This window comes from Seriola lalandi, unplaced genomic scaffold (genome assembly GCF_002814215.2).
Source record: "Seriola lalandi dorsalis isolate HSWRI2012SDOR001 ecotype SW California unplaced genomic scaffold, Sedor1 jcf7180002054791, whole genome shotgun sequence".
Taxonomy (NCBI): domain Eukaryota; kingdom Metazoa; phylum Chordata; class Actinopteri; order Carangiformes; family Carangidae; genus Seriola; species Seriola lalandi.
This window is the reverse complement of record NW_019525344.1, coordinates 361767-376482: the sequence shown is the minus strand read 5'-3', so window position 1 is coordinate 376482 and position 14716 is coordinate 361767. Positions and strand designations below refer to the sequence as shown.

The following is a 14716-nucleotide window of genomic DNA, read 5'->3' as shown; positions in this document are numbered from 1 at the left end:
CAAATGTGGATTAATCTGCCACTGAAAATAGTCCCCTACAAATGTACTGCTGTTTGAGTAACGCTTGCTTAAACCTACAGTTCCCAGCTGTTTTAGCAAATGAAAAATTAAACTATACCTTTGAAACTATTCATGGCATTACTTTTAGAAACATCTTCACATTCTTCACAAGTGCCTACAGCGTATTGTATATTTTACATGATGAAGTTGGGAAGACTGACTTCAGTACTTTGTACCACATAAACAGAATGAACCTTAAAGGATAATGAAATGTTTAAGTCTCATTCCATCAGAAGAATTTAAACTTTTTTTAATGCTGAACAGTTTTTGTTAGAGATGTGTGTGATTGTTTCTATGTGCTTTTGTTTGACTGGCTGTGCACTGTTGTGTGTCTTGGCTCTCTCTTTAAAAAGATCTTGATCTCAGTGAGATTAAATACAGGTTCTATGTATGAAAATATTTTTTCAGAAGGACTGACTAAATCATTTGACCAAACAACAAGACCTATCCAACATATCACACACGGGCCCTGGTTTATAGGTGCCCCCTAACCCTTTAGGCCAGGGGTCCCCAAACTTTTTCCTGTGAGGGCTACATAACTTTTCCCTTCTCTGATGGGGGGCCGGGCTCAGTTTGTAACAGAAAAAGTGTGACAATCGCATGGGTGCCTAAACGTAAAAATGTATTGTTTTCCAGAAAGCCACACATAACCAAATAACCCTTTCCGGGTTCTTCACAGAAAAAAAAGTCAGGAAATAAATAATAACACTATTAATGAAATAAATAATAATAGTTCAGGGGGCCGGGCCAAATGTGGGGGCGGGCCGTATCCGGCCCGCGGGCCTTAGTTTGGGGACCACTGCTTTAGGCCCTGGGATTTTTTCTAATAGGCCTGTACACTGATCCATCCATGAACACAGATCTGCAGACTGTAAACATGTTCAGCAAAAATAATGATGACACATTTCAAAAATATCAACAAAAGCCAAAAAAACTGGTTCATCTGAAGCAGCTACACTTCAGTCTACAGTACAGCTGCTGTACAGCTGAGCTCAGTGGCCTCAGTAACTGATAGTGTTTTTTATCAGTGGTTGGATATCAAGAGACACATGAATAGATAGTCCAGTTGGCAAGTTACATCATTATTAAAGTATATTTTTTTGGGGGCTTTTATGCCTTTAATGGACAGCACAGTGGAGAGTGACAGGAAACGGGGAGGCAGAGAGAGGGGGAATGACATGCAGTGAAAGGCCGTCCGATGCGGGATTCGAACCGGGGCCGACTGCAGCGAGGACTGTAGCCTCTACACATGGGGCGCCTGCTTAAACCACTACGCTACACGACGCCCCAAGTTACATCATTATTAACACTTTTTGCAACATCTTGCCAGTTTACAATGACCATACAATTTCTGCATGTTGCACTGAGCATGCAGCTGCTGCCAGAACAAACCCACTCTGCTTCTTTTACTCTTTCATGTAAGCTTTGATGGAACGCATTCATGAAGATGTTTCATAATAAAACATTAGAATTGTTGATGATGTCATAAGTGTGTTCTAGAAATTTCACACACAGAGAACATTCAATTGGACCATCATCATGCGCTGAATCAAACTTTGAAACAACTTGGTGAGGTAAGTAACTGTAGTTACTCAGCGTTGCTGAGTAATTTGTAATTTGTGAAAGTGTTTATCATATTTAACGATTTATTAATAATTTAAAATCCCAAAATATGCTAAGTTACTACCCATACGGAAATGTCATGTATGACATATATGTCCCTATATCAAGAATATGATGCCATATGTCACCTATCAGGGGATATATTATTATCACATGTATAGATCCTCTGGATATATAAAGATATAAGTTTCTAACATACAAAACACCCACAGTAAAAATTGTATATGTACGTTAAAAATATCTATGAAGAAGTTTAAGAAGTTATAATATGTTGCAAGCAAGATGTATGTTAAAGCTATATATACATTTATATATGGTGTTTATTAAGGCAACATACCTATAAAAACTCTACATGCTTATATGTATTTTTTTTTAATGTCTCATTAATTTTAAACATGTCTATCTTCCTATTCTAGGAAAGTGGTCTCAGACTTTTAGACCCCACTATATATAATATCAACATATGTCTACCATATAAGCATGCATACATAAACATACATACTTTTATGGGCTAGACATATATGTCAATATATAAAATAGTTCCAATTTCTAAAAGGATTTATATATACTGTAGTTTTTACATATGTTTTTATTTTATATGTACATATATTACTTGCATAGAAAATTCAATATATGTACATATAATACATTTGCGTATGGGCAGCCAGCACTCAATAACACAAAGCTGCTTAAGCATATGCACAGTATAATCACAATGCAAAGTGAATGATTTTACAACTAAATTTGGACACAGGGTTCCTGTTATATGACCAGGGCCATAAGACGATAAAACCATTCATTTCTGTGATATAGTGCGTTAGTGGTTCGTATTCCTAAACAAATAGGAACTGAATTTTGAGGAGAATTCAAATACGCAAGTGGTTTACTACATTATGGCGTCTTTAAATGAAAGCAACCAGTTCCTCTCCTTTGCTCACTTTTCGATTCCACCTGTCTATGAAAAAAGTTGCACAACCATGGGCAGTTCAAGTTCATCATCATCATCTTCTTTCTTTGAGACCACCCCTCAACACCGGCTCCAAATCCCCAGGAGCTACGAGTTCCTGCAAATAGTGGGAGAAGGCGGGTTTGGAACAGTGGTCAAATGTGCGAAAAGAGGCACAGAAGAGATCGTGGCTGTAAAGATCCCCAGGCCCTACCAGGATCTCCTCAGCGAGGTGGGACTGTGTTACATTTCATAGTTGAAAAAAAAATGGGGAAGAGTGGGGTAGCCTATGTACTAATGGCATGTGATAACTAAAGGACTATGAATTACATCCTAGATTACTCCGATAAAATGCAAATGGCCGTGAATGGATGGGCGGCACAGACTGTGAAAGCCCCCTTACATTCAGTAGTCTGTGAATAATTCCAGTTCCTGTTTGCCGTTTGATATGTTTATCAAATGCCAGATGTCTACTCAAAAAACTCTCCATCTACTCAATTACATTTCTGGATAGAACTATGAGTTTAGCCTGTGTGAATCAACAAATGTCTCATGTCTCCCCAGGCATTAATGCTGAGATTCCTCATGGACCACAACCTGGACAAGTTCAACATCATCAAGTATGAATGCAAGTTCTCCGTGAACGGACAGACAGGGCTGGTATTTGAGATGTTGGACATCAGCCTGGAGGACTACCTGCTGGGTTTGGACGACTTGATGCGCCTGGAGGACATCAGGACCGTTACTGAACAGGTATGAAATCAGCTATAAAGCAAAGAAACCTTGAATTTAAAATAGTAATATAGTATGTAGCTTTTGTGGTTTAAGCATCTTTGCAACGTTTGCATCTGTTTTTATGCAATAAATAAAGCTTATCATTAATATTATTGTTGTTATTATTTCTTGCAGATGGCAACAGCTTGCGATGCCCTGGATAGGTTTGGTGTAATCCACACTGATATAAAAACAGACAACATCATGGTGGTGGATCACATGAGACAGCCCTTAAGGTTCAAACTGATCGACTTTGGCCTGGCTATTTTCCGATTTCAAGCCAAGCAGGGCAGCACCCACCAGACACCTGAATATAGGTAAGAGACAATGATCAATTTTCAAACCAAGAAATCTTAACATTGGTGCTTATTATCAGTTTATAACTTCCTTTTTTGTTTAATCCTTAAAACATAATAATATTCCTCATGTTATGTTTTTTGTCTACATTCAGAGCACCAGAAATCCTGCTGGGACTCCCATTTTCAGAAGCCATAGACATCTGGTCGTTAGGCTGCGTGATGGCGATTATGGTGTTTGGCTTTATGCTCTTCCCGGCGAGAATCGAATATGAAGCGGTAAGTAATTTTCAATAAACAGACCCCCTTTGCTTTCCCATCTTTTCTTAACAGATTAAGTGCTTCTGCATCAGTGAACTCTCCCTGAATGGCCAGCCTCAGATGGGTTTTATTTTCTTTATAAAAAGTTGTGTTAGTATTTTAACGTATGATGTCACAAGAATTCCACTAGTTTTAAAACAGCTACAACTGTCCCACCACCAATAATATCTGGCCCCTCCAGATTATTTCGATAATCAATATCATACTGACATTTAGCTACAATGTCCAAATAGAGAATCTACCCCCACCCGAAGAATGCTTATTATACTTTAATTACTTTTATTATTATTGACCTTTGGCCACCGAAGTCTAATCAATTCATCCTTGAGTCTTAGTCATTGTTTGTGCCAAATTTGAAGAAATTATATCAAGGTGTTACTGATCCATCATGATAATGGGGCTTGCTGAAGTTACCAGTTTGCTATGAGAGCTGCTATAATGTTCAAGTTCACTGTTAGGATTTTGCCCAGAACAAAGCTTCATGATGATTGTGATGCTGCGCTGCTTTGTCTCCAGCTTCGATTCATCACTGACCTCGTGGGTCCACCACCACAGCATCTTATCAATGCGGGGCGTAAATCTAAGTCATTTTTTAAGAAAACTCCTTCTGACCAGTGGATACTCAAGGTACGATTTCCATTCTTTGACGTTTTACAATCATTATTTCATCATTAATCTTACTTAAGATGGTTTAAAGCTTAACGCTTTTCTAAAGTTACTATATTAAATCAATTGCATTTATTTAGAAATGTTTCTTAAATACTTCTACCTTCTTTTAGAAACCTGAGGAGTATTGCAGTCCAACCGGTTCCCCCAGGGACAACCGGTCCTACATGTTCCGCTCTCTGGATGAAGTCAAAACGGTGGGTGGTAAGGTAGAGTGACTTTCATTCATTATCTTTTCATGATTTAGGAAGATGACTTTGACCACTGTTCTACTTACCAATTGTTTCCGGAACTAGATGGAACAGGACAACATGACAGAGGCTGATGAGAGGAGGGAGTGTATCGAGCTGTTGAAGGCGATGCTCAAGTGGGATAGCAAAGAGAGGATTACCCCTACTTGCATCCTCAACCATTCCTTCATTACCAGGAGCTATCTCAACAGCAGCTCTCATCTAAGCGCCTGGTGGGTGGTGTTTCTATCTGGTTTTATGATTCAGGACATCATTTATTGCTTTCATAAGAAAAATACCTGATGCCCCCTGTCATGTGGTTACTTATAAGAAGTGGGTTACATACAGGTCTTGTACACAACCAAGTGGTCACACCGTCCTAATTTTCATTCCATCTGGCTGGCTGATAGGATGGTTGCTACTTGTCTTGTGTTGGGTTGACATGGTTGTCACACAACTTTCCCAGTGTTGTTGTTGCATTAGCATTAGCATTGGTACTAGCATTAGCATTAGCATTAGTCTTAACATGTTAAGGTAGTGTGAGGTAAGGGTTAAATCATTCAGCTTGCTATATGCATGTGGAAAGGGATCGCAGGGAAGCTGACTGAGGAAGTACAATTATTATTGTAATAATTTGGTTTACCAAGTGATGTGTGTTCATCCAATTTCTTCTTCATGCAGAGATTCCTGGTCCACCTGTCAAAACGGATAGCAGGATCCAAGGGCTTTAGCAAAGGGGGGACCTGGAGTGTACCTTGTGTGGGCCAGAGGGGTGGTTCTGGTAGTGATTCATAGATGCTTTTTTAGGGCCCTGAATGGGCATATGAGTACGCTGCTGGGGTCTGGGGAGACATGTTTTTACATGTAAACATGACACATATAAACTGATTGATTTCAAACTAACTTTGTTTTTCGTTGAGTTTTGTAGCCACCTTTTTTTTTTTTTTATGTTATTTATTGTTACAAACTCAATTTTGCCTTATGCTGCACTTTGCACCTGAAAAAAGCACCAGGTGAAGATTTTTGAGTCTAAGCTTCCTTCTTCCACCACTGGGCTGTTGCATATACTGTGTGTTATCAATTGTCTGTCTTCATTCAACAGCACAAATAACGCACTGCCTTCAGGTGTCACTGTGGTTCAGCATGCAGTCCCCATGAACAGAATCCACCTGGAGGAGACACCTGATGAGGACAGAAATGGGGTACGTGACACTTATGGCTCAAACAAGGAATTGTTAGGGCGGCTGTGACTCATGAGGCAGGCAGTCTGTGATTCGATCCCCTGCTCCTCTGGCTGCATGTTGAAGTATCCTTGGGCAAGATACTGAACTCCATATAGCCCCTGACAGCTGTTCCATCAGTGGATGAGTGTGATGTATGAATGTGAGTTAATGGGTGAATGTGGCAAGTATTGTAAAGCGCTTTGAGTGGTCAGTAAGACTAGAAAAGTGCTATATAAGTGCAAGTTGTGCTCTAACATGATTAACATACTATACTACCTCAGTCTGCATTTTTATGTTTAGTGCCCAGGGTGCTGCAACTCCTGCTTCCACTCTGGACACAACTAGAATCCACCTAGAGTACCCTCCCACCACCTCCAGTGAGAGAAGTTCATCTTACCTTGTTTCTTAATTGTTGCGACATCCCACAATGTTGTTGTATTCTGTATTTTCATTATCAGATGACAGCAAGGAGGCACTTCTTCTCTTGGATTAGGGGGATGCTTTATAATACTATCTACAAATTTGTATAGAACACCTGAGAACTTGTGCTCAGGTGTTCTGCTATTAAAGCAATAAAGAACTTTATATGGGCAGCATGGTGGCTGATTGTGTAGCATTGTGGCCTCACAGCAGAAGATCCTGGGTTTGAATAGTAGCCCCTGGATTGGAGTGCATATTATTCTTAAATCCAAAGTTCTTATTCGATACTTGCTTGTTTCTAAACTGGGTTTCAACATTACAACAGGAAATTTCACAGTTACGAAAGACTTACACTGGGGTCTGTAATCCACACCAATTTATACATTACTATGGTGGCCCTGAGAGCTCAACGTGCTGCAACTTAAGAAAACACAAGTAGACAAACACACTGAAATTGATGAAGATGTTTTCTGAATTTGCAGCATGTTTGTCTATTGCATGTGTTTTCTTAAGTTGCAGTGCGTTGAGCTCTCAGGGCCACAGTACATTACTTATATATATTTTTTTTAAATTCATTTGAAGAAAGAAGAGTCACTCACAAAGAAACAATACAGTACATTGTATTAACAAAAACATTAAAATTTACTTCACAATTAACATTAAAATTGTATTAACCTGTAAGATAAGCAGCTATTTTATATGTTGGACAGGTTTTCATTTAAGTAAACAGGAGTTACTTGGCCTCCATCCTCCCGTGGCAGGAAGTTCTCACACAGCCTGAAGTTTTGTCCCTAATGACCAAAGTCTCAGTTTCTTTTTCCTTTTCTCTTCTCATCACTCTTTCGTAAAACTGGACTTGTTTTGGTATCATGCAGAGGTGAGAACACCAATGGCAAATCAAACAATGACCATTTCCTTTCATTGTGACTGCTGAGATTAGAAAATGAGAGGAGAACTGAAGCAATTACCAAGAATCTGCACTTCGAGTGAAGGGCTTCTGGGACAAACAGTCATTTACAGGGAGTCAGGGACAGATTTATGATCCAGTACATGGTCACCTATCAAGTGTGTTCCACATGAACTCTTTTTATGTTCATTTCAGGAACAAGGACAGCGTGTGATTACACTTGAAACCAGACTCAGCTGACATCAGACAACATTTGCACCTGCAGATTGATGTTGCCGCCACCTACAGGCTAAGACAGTAACAGCTTTTCTTGGTATTAACATATGAAACATACAGGATACATACTCCCATACTTGTTCTGATAAAACAAAACATCTGACAAAAGCTTCTACAGAGAGATAGTTGTTGATGTGGGAGTGATTTTCATACTCTTTTAATTAGACTACAAAGGGAAGACCGATCAGCACTTTATAGTAGAGAAATCATATTGTCTGTTGAAACCAACATTTCTATTAGGAAACAGGGAGCAAACAGTGATCTCTTAAGTCACATGCTGTGTTGACCCATCCATCCACCTTGGTTGCGTGTTGTGTGTTGTGTTTCTCTAACATTGTAATGCTAGCTCCACCTTTGCTGAGTGAGTCCAAAATTCACACCACCAGAGATAATTCCCATTCATCATTGAACATCAACATGTTTTTTCCTGTTGTTTTTTGAGATTTTGAACAAATGACTAATGTTGTTTTACTTGGGAGGACAGTCTTCCAGTTCTCAAATGTTTAAAAGGATAATTAAATGATAATTTGATGTATAATATCTTCAAAAATTATAAATGTACAGACACAAGCTCCTACTTTAATATTTTGTTTTAGTTAACAGCTGGTACAAGCGTTAAAAAAAAAACTGCTGTAACACTCATTGCCTGCAGGGGGTGCAAGCTGTTACTTTTTTTTTTACCAGTAGGAGGCAATAATAAAATATCTACATCTACAGGTCTAAACTGACACTGTTGTTTGAGTCTTTTCTTAAAGAAAGTCCAGGTTAGATGTACAACTGCTCCTACAATGACGGCAGTGTTCACCCTGGTGGAGAATCAGCTGCCTGCTTATTGTGAATGAGTGACTTTATTAGGGAGTTAAAAATGAGTTCAATGAAGGGCTTCGCATATAACAGGAGGATTAACAGTTTGTTATACTATGCATGCATGAATCGCATTTATAATTTGAACACTAACTAGGTCTTAATGATAAATAGATGATAAAATAATTTTTAAGACCCTTTTTCTGTAAAAACCAATATGATGACAATGGCGTGATGTAAAAACCATATGAAGAAATCCTTCATATGGTTTTTACATCACGCCATTCTCAAAGCGGATGAAAAACATGCAAATGTCTTTCCTTCTCATCTTAGAACCAATTACGAAATACTGCTGCAGTACATGCACAGATTGAATTAGCAGGCTCTTAGTATGGAGACAGTGACCTCACTAGCAGATACAGAGAAGAATAAAAAGGCATGTTACACAAAGTCTCCATTTTCAACCTGGAAAGCAGAAGGCAGTTATTACTAAGATGGACACTAAAGTTACTATATAAACAATATAAACCACAGACAGATGATGCCTGTTAGCACAGCTACTTTATAGAATGATGGTCTGTGCTCATATGTAAATGTCTCAGTTTGGTCGCTAACAAAAAATTATTCACAAGTTGCACTTGCACTAATTATGTCTTTGTTAACTGCTACACTATTTTCCTAAATTTGTTAAGAGGCAAATGGACATTTAAAGATTCTTGCCTGAAGTTTAGATAGAAAAGAAAGAAAAACTTCAGGATGTAAGTGACCAAATTACAAAGTAAGATTCAGAGGAAACACAGAGAATGGTGTGAAACAGGGAGGGACGCTGCCATGGAAAACCCGCTCAGGAAATGCCTCTCATCTGAGGAAACAATGAGCTCAGCTACAAAACTACACTGTAAAAATGCCAAGTTATATTCTTTGCTATAAATAAGGATTACAAGTGGTTAAAACTGATGAGAAATGAGAAAGTTCAAGTAACTTGTCATTTTTTGTTGTCTAATACTGTTGAAGCAACATTCTGACTTTAAATTGCAATTCAAATCATATTGACGAACTCACATGCCTTGGCCACAAATCAGGCAACAAGCAGAGACTCCAGGAAGTGTCTCACCTCTTCTCAACTGTCACCAGAGAGCAAACAAGTGTATTTCCACAAATATCAAACTGTTCCTTTTAAATGACGAGCTTTCTACTGATACTTGACTTAATTTGTCAAATTAAGGTGATAAAATATTTTAAACATATTTATCTTATACTTCCCAGCATGCAATGTATTTGGGTTAAAATTTTATGCAGAGCCTTCTGTTTTTTTAATATGACAGATCTAACATCACTTGTCCTGGTCTGAAAAAAGCTGTCAGCGGAACAGAGAAAGCAGTGATGACTCCTGGCAATGCATTATATGCATTTTTTTATTATATAGAAAGTGAAAAAATAATTTTATAAATTTTATTTATCCTGCATGAACCAAATTATGCAGCAATTCAAAAACATAAAATAGATTAAAGGTTGGTACAGGTTGCACCACTGGCTTAATTACGGGCTATAGTTGAAATTGAGTTTTTCTCTTTTGGAATCTGCACAGATTTGTTCAGGAATGTTCAAATGAACTGCTAACCGCTAGCTGCGCTGTTCGAATTGTCAGCACTAGACATGCCGCAGGAACCCCTGGGTGCCTCCGTGAAACACCGTTCTTCTTCTTCTGATGTTTCTTGGGAGTTGGTAAACAGCTTTTTACCTTCTGGTATGTGGCTAACTCTTACAAGTGAACAGATGCGTTCAGGTCACCATTTACCAAAAACATGAGCACATTCAATGAACACCCTCTTTTAGCGAAGTGCTTTTACTGTTGGAGTAACTTTTTAATTTTTCAGTATGTGTAAGAATTTAGTTTCTATTTTTAAATCCAGGAAATAAGATTCAGAAAGGTGCTGATGCTGATTGAAGAGATTGTGAGGCTCTGAATGAATGATGACCACTCAACAGTTTGTGAATGACAATGAGACTTTCTTCAAGTCTAACTTTCTTATTTATCAAAACAGGTTTCAGAAAGTCATTCAGTACTTCCACCAGTCTGAATTATGTGACGAAGCCCATTCTCCAATGGAACAAAAACATAACCACAGTTGAGGTGTTTTGTTATAAACTGCAATTTTCCTGCACAGGTCCGGCACAAAAGATAGTAGATAAATCAATCCCGTGGCTGGCAAAACTCAAACGGCACTTTTGAAATTTTAGATTCCCTGAAAGAACTGAAACTTCAAATATGTGTCCATGTTTTGCATGCACACATTATATAGTGAACATATTCTCATCACCCCCAGTTTATTATAACACAGTTCATCAGAAGAACATGTATTTGGTTTCCAGTCATTGGTTCCAGTCTAAGTCCAAGGTCAGAGGGACGAGTGTTCAAACAGGATAACCTTTGATTGGGTGGAGAGGCTTGAGAGTCTGGAGCTCCTGAAAGCTCCGATCCGAGAGTAGACATCTACGTCTGAGCAGGCTCCCCATGACAGGTGAGGGCTGGGTGGGGTGGTGTGGATAACAGGCAGGGGGAGAGGGAGGGCCAGCACAGGAGGTGTTGTAGGGACAGAGGGTGGAGGCAGGTCAGGAGGTGGTGGGAGAGGCAGCGGGGGTGGACTAGGTACCGGCGGGGGTGGCAGTGGGGTGATGGCAATGGGTGTCACCGCCGTTACAGTTTGGACCGGCAGAGTAGCTTCAGGGACAGTCCCATTCTTGGTTGGGAGGTCCTGACATGGTGCAGGGTCTTTGAGAGTGTAGGTGGCGGTATGGTAGAAGCTGTAGTACTCCAGACCATGCCTCGCCCTGGCCAACCTCAGCCTGCAGAATAAAAACACAAAATAAATATGACACAGCTAAGCAAGTTATTTCTTTCTTTTAAATTATTTATCAGGTAAAATTCTCAACATGATAAAGCAGTTCAAAATTTTACATAAGATAAGAATATTCATTTGAATCTCGTGTTTGCATTTAGTATAGAGCTGATATCAAGTTATGCTTAGCCTAGCTTAGCATAAAGATTGGAGGCAGGAGGAGACAGCTACTTCAACTCTGTCCAAGGTGGTGTCTGGTCACTCCAGAAAATGGCACAAGAATCATCGACTTTTTCACTATATATATGGTTCTAGAAGTACAGTGATGTACATGCTAGTGCTCCTCAAACTACTTTCTATTTATTGTCTGCTATGCCATTAGCTCTCTTGTGACATTTTATTGGAATTGTACATTTCATTCAGTAAAGACTTATGCTAGAGGTTCTGTTAGCCCAAAAAATACATTCACACAGTTTATTCAAAAGAGATATTTGTATAGTCAATTCCTGCCTCATAACTGTCTGTAAACCATCCCTCCTTGAGGAACAGTTTATACTCCAACAATTGACAGCTGGCTCCCTCCATTGTGATCTCTCTGGTCCCTGGTGGATCTGTATTTCACGCTCTCATGTGCACCCCAAATGACAGGCACACAGAGAAAGCTGGTAAAGAGACAGACAGGGATGGTAAAAACTGTATCTGATGGTCCATGGTCCACCGTTGTGGCAGTCCACCACATTTTTCCCAGTGCTCCAACTATGAAGAGTTTAGTTAAAGATACCTAAGTGGTGTGCATGCATAGGAGTGAAGAATCTATCCAACTTAATGTTAGCTAAATCTGCCTTTCTCTCTCTTGTTCTCTTTTTTCTGTTCTTTCTTTCTCTCCTTCTCACCTCAACTGGGTGTCACCACTTCCTTTATCCATAGTTTCAAATTATAAACCCTTTGCAGAGTCATGGACCTCATGACAGCAATTTGGCAATAATCATGGCAATAATTTTGCAGCAGGGGGCCAGCATGCACCAAACACTGGGGAATTTTAGGAGCTTATTACATCAAGTATTACTGTGATATGTACCCACCTGTGTCTCAGCTGTAAGAGTCTGTATAACAGCAGCAAGATCACAGCTCCAGCCAGAGTCAACAGAAGCACAGCCACCCTTATATCCAAGCTCCAGCAGGATTTCCCTGAAGGTCCAGGTGAACTGCAGGTCCTGGGTGGCTTTGGTGTCTGCGGCTGGAGGGGTCCCTCCATTTCCCGCTTTGGATCGACAAGGGCCTGAACGACGATGGGTTGGATAGTGTGCAGCAGGATTGGGTGTAGGCTAGGCTGGGGAGGGATCTGGAGAGAGGTGCTACCAGTTACGTGATGACCAATCTGCATCGCTGCCAGGTTTGATCCAGCGGGGAGAAATGGCAGAGTGTTGCTTGATGTAAATTAGTACTCCATGTTGAATAGATTCTGAGAAGCGTGAGCTGATGTCTCCAGGGAGGCAGCTTCAAATGGCTTTAAGTGTGTGATGCTCTGGAACATACAATCACCATGTTTAAAAATGAAATTTCACACATAAAATGAAGACAAATAAAAGACATTTTCCATATTTTATTCCCTGTCTGTAGGATCTATGATGCAATTCATTGCTTAATACTGTTGTTTTAAGATACAAAAACTGTAAAAAATGATATTATTCATTGACAGAGCAACTTAACACCAGTGATAATCTTGTTTTTGTTGATCTTTGTTAAACTTCTCTCCTTGCTTAAGGGTGCGCCAGTACAGTGACATCATCAAACGTAGTTATAGGTGCAATAACACACTTTTCTGACCACACCCATCACTGATGTTTTTAATATGAAGAATTAAAAATGTTTTAATTCAAAATTTAAAGGTGACCTGTAAAATTTTCCTGTAAACAAACAATTCAATATTTGTATTCAGTATCTGTTTCTATCCAATGGGCCTAACATATCGTATGTGTTGAGTGCATTTCCTTCCCAAAAACAATTTGAAAAGCATGTTTCTTTCTAACATTAGACGAAGATCATCTAACGTTTTGAGGAAATAGTTATTTTAACCCACATCATGATCTTTTCTTAGATCCAACCAAGCCATGAAGCCCGAAAGGCACTTTCATCCCACTCTCAGTACAGCCCATGTGTATTATTGTAATCATGACAAACAAGGTCCAGTACACCTGCCGCAATAGGGGCGCTATTTCAGGAGACACTCTAATGGGTCGTATCAGAGGATTGAAAAAACAAACTATTTTTGGGTTGAAGGAGTTTATGTTTTTAACCATTTTAACCACCAATAACTTGTTTTTTTTTGCCACTTGGGCAAAGTGGACACAAGTTGTGAACACAATAATGACATATAATCACCTTTTAAATTGATATGATGAGCTGGTTAGCAAGCACATGCTTAAATACATCCAGCAGTTATGGAGCAACATTAAGTTGGAGAAAAACGAATCTAGAGTCGCGTTGCTTCCTCTTGGTGAATTTAAGTCCAATATTCACTGTGTGTCAGCTCTGTTCTTGGTCTTAACCGACTCCTGAGGGAAAGAGCTGTCTCTTCAACTGCTAAAAGCTCCATCAAGACTCAGACCCACTTGAAAAACGTTGCTCCATAACACTAGTGGTCAAAAACTCTACAGGTTACCTTTAAATTATTATGATTTTATGAAAGATTGTTCATTGAATCGCTGACATCGCATGACAGTTTATATCAGTTTAATTTTTTGCCAATTTCTTTAAACAATGAATTAATCACAGTGTTAAGGACGAGATATCACTGCACAATGCAGATATTTACACAAATACTAAACATTACATTTGTGGCATATTCAGCATGTGCACAACTAAAAGGAAATGGCATTCAAACAGAAAACTTTTGTCTTAAAACTACAATCTTATCTTAATATTTGTCTGAATATTCTACAATAAATTGTTCAACTTACGTCATTTAAATATTATGGTGTTGTGGGTAAATCCATAAGAAAAACAGGCATAAAATAAAAATAATGAGCACAACAAGAGCTCATGTTATGAACTGTGTAGCTTTCAAGGACCAGCTACTGAATCCTGAGCACACACCAATGGGAGGAAGCCAGTGAAAACAGCAGGAAGCAGTGCATTTCCCTAACACACAATACAGAAACATGATTGTAGAGCACTTCCTATTTCCATGGTTACAGGAAACTGGTCAAGGATGTCTTTTTTTAAAGACTTAATTTTGAGTTGAGAGTGGGTCTGAACAAATCGCACACGTAAGCATGTACAACTGTCTTTCAGACAAGGTCCAAAGCTTGTTATGAATATTATTCCACA

At 39.1% G+C, this 14716-nt stretch overlaps 2 protein-coding genes across 2 annotated transcripts; one reads left to right on the top strand and one right to left on the bottom strand.

The window, feature by feature from the left end:
- Window positions 1–2660: 2660 nt before the first annotated feature.
- Window positions 2661–6166, top strand: LOC147817979 (homeodomain-interacting protein kinase 1-like). Its single transcript, XM_087179122.1, has 8 exons — window positions 2661–2861; window positions 3194–3382; window positions 3539–3720; window positions 3855–3978; window positions 4537–4647; window positions 4800–4895; window positions 4983–5149; window positions 6019–6166. The coding sequence occupies exons 1-8, from the start codon at window positions 2661–2663 to the stop codon at window positions 6164–6166; spliced, it is 1218 nt and encodes a 405-aa protein (XP_087035248.1).
- Window positions 6167–7620: 1454 nt separating this feature from the next.
- LOC111669333 (uncharacterized) lies at window positions 7621–14480 on the bottom strand. Its single transcript, XM_023425597.2, has 3 exons — window positions 14347–14480; window positions 12469–12911; window positions 7621–11393 (listed from the first exon to the last, which is right to left on the bottom strand). The coding sequence occupies exons 2-3, from the start codon at window positions 12768–12770 to the stop codon at window positions 10946–10948; spliced, it is 750 nt and encodes a 249-aa protein (XP_023281365.1). The 5' UTR covers window positions 12771–12911; window positions 14347–14480; the 3' UTR covers window positions 7621–10945.
- Window positions 14481–14716: the final 236 nt, after the last annotated feature.

Coding starts and splice junctions, on each gene's coding strand:
- LOC147817979 (XM_087179122.1), top strand. CDS start 2,661: ATGGGCAGTTCAAGTTCATCATCATCATCTTCTTTCTTTGAGACCACC. Junction 3,721..3,854: donor CACCAGACACCTGAATATAG/GTAAGAGACAAT, acceptor GTCTACATTCAG/AGCACCAGAAATCCTGCTGG. Junction 4,648..4,799: donor CTGACCAGTGGATACTCAAG/GTACGATTTCCA, acceptor ACCTTCTTTTAG/AAACCTGAGGAGTATTGCAG.
- LOC111669333 (XM_023425597.2), bottom strand. CDS start 12,770: ATGCAGATTGGTCATCACGTAACTGGTAGCACCTCTCTCCAGATCCCT. Junction 11,394..12,468: donor CTCTTACAGCTGAGACACAG/GTGGGTACATAT, acceptor TTTATTCTGCAG/GCTGAGGTTGGCCAGGGCGA.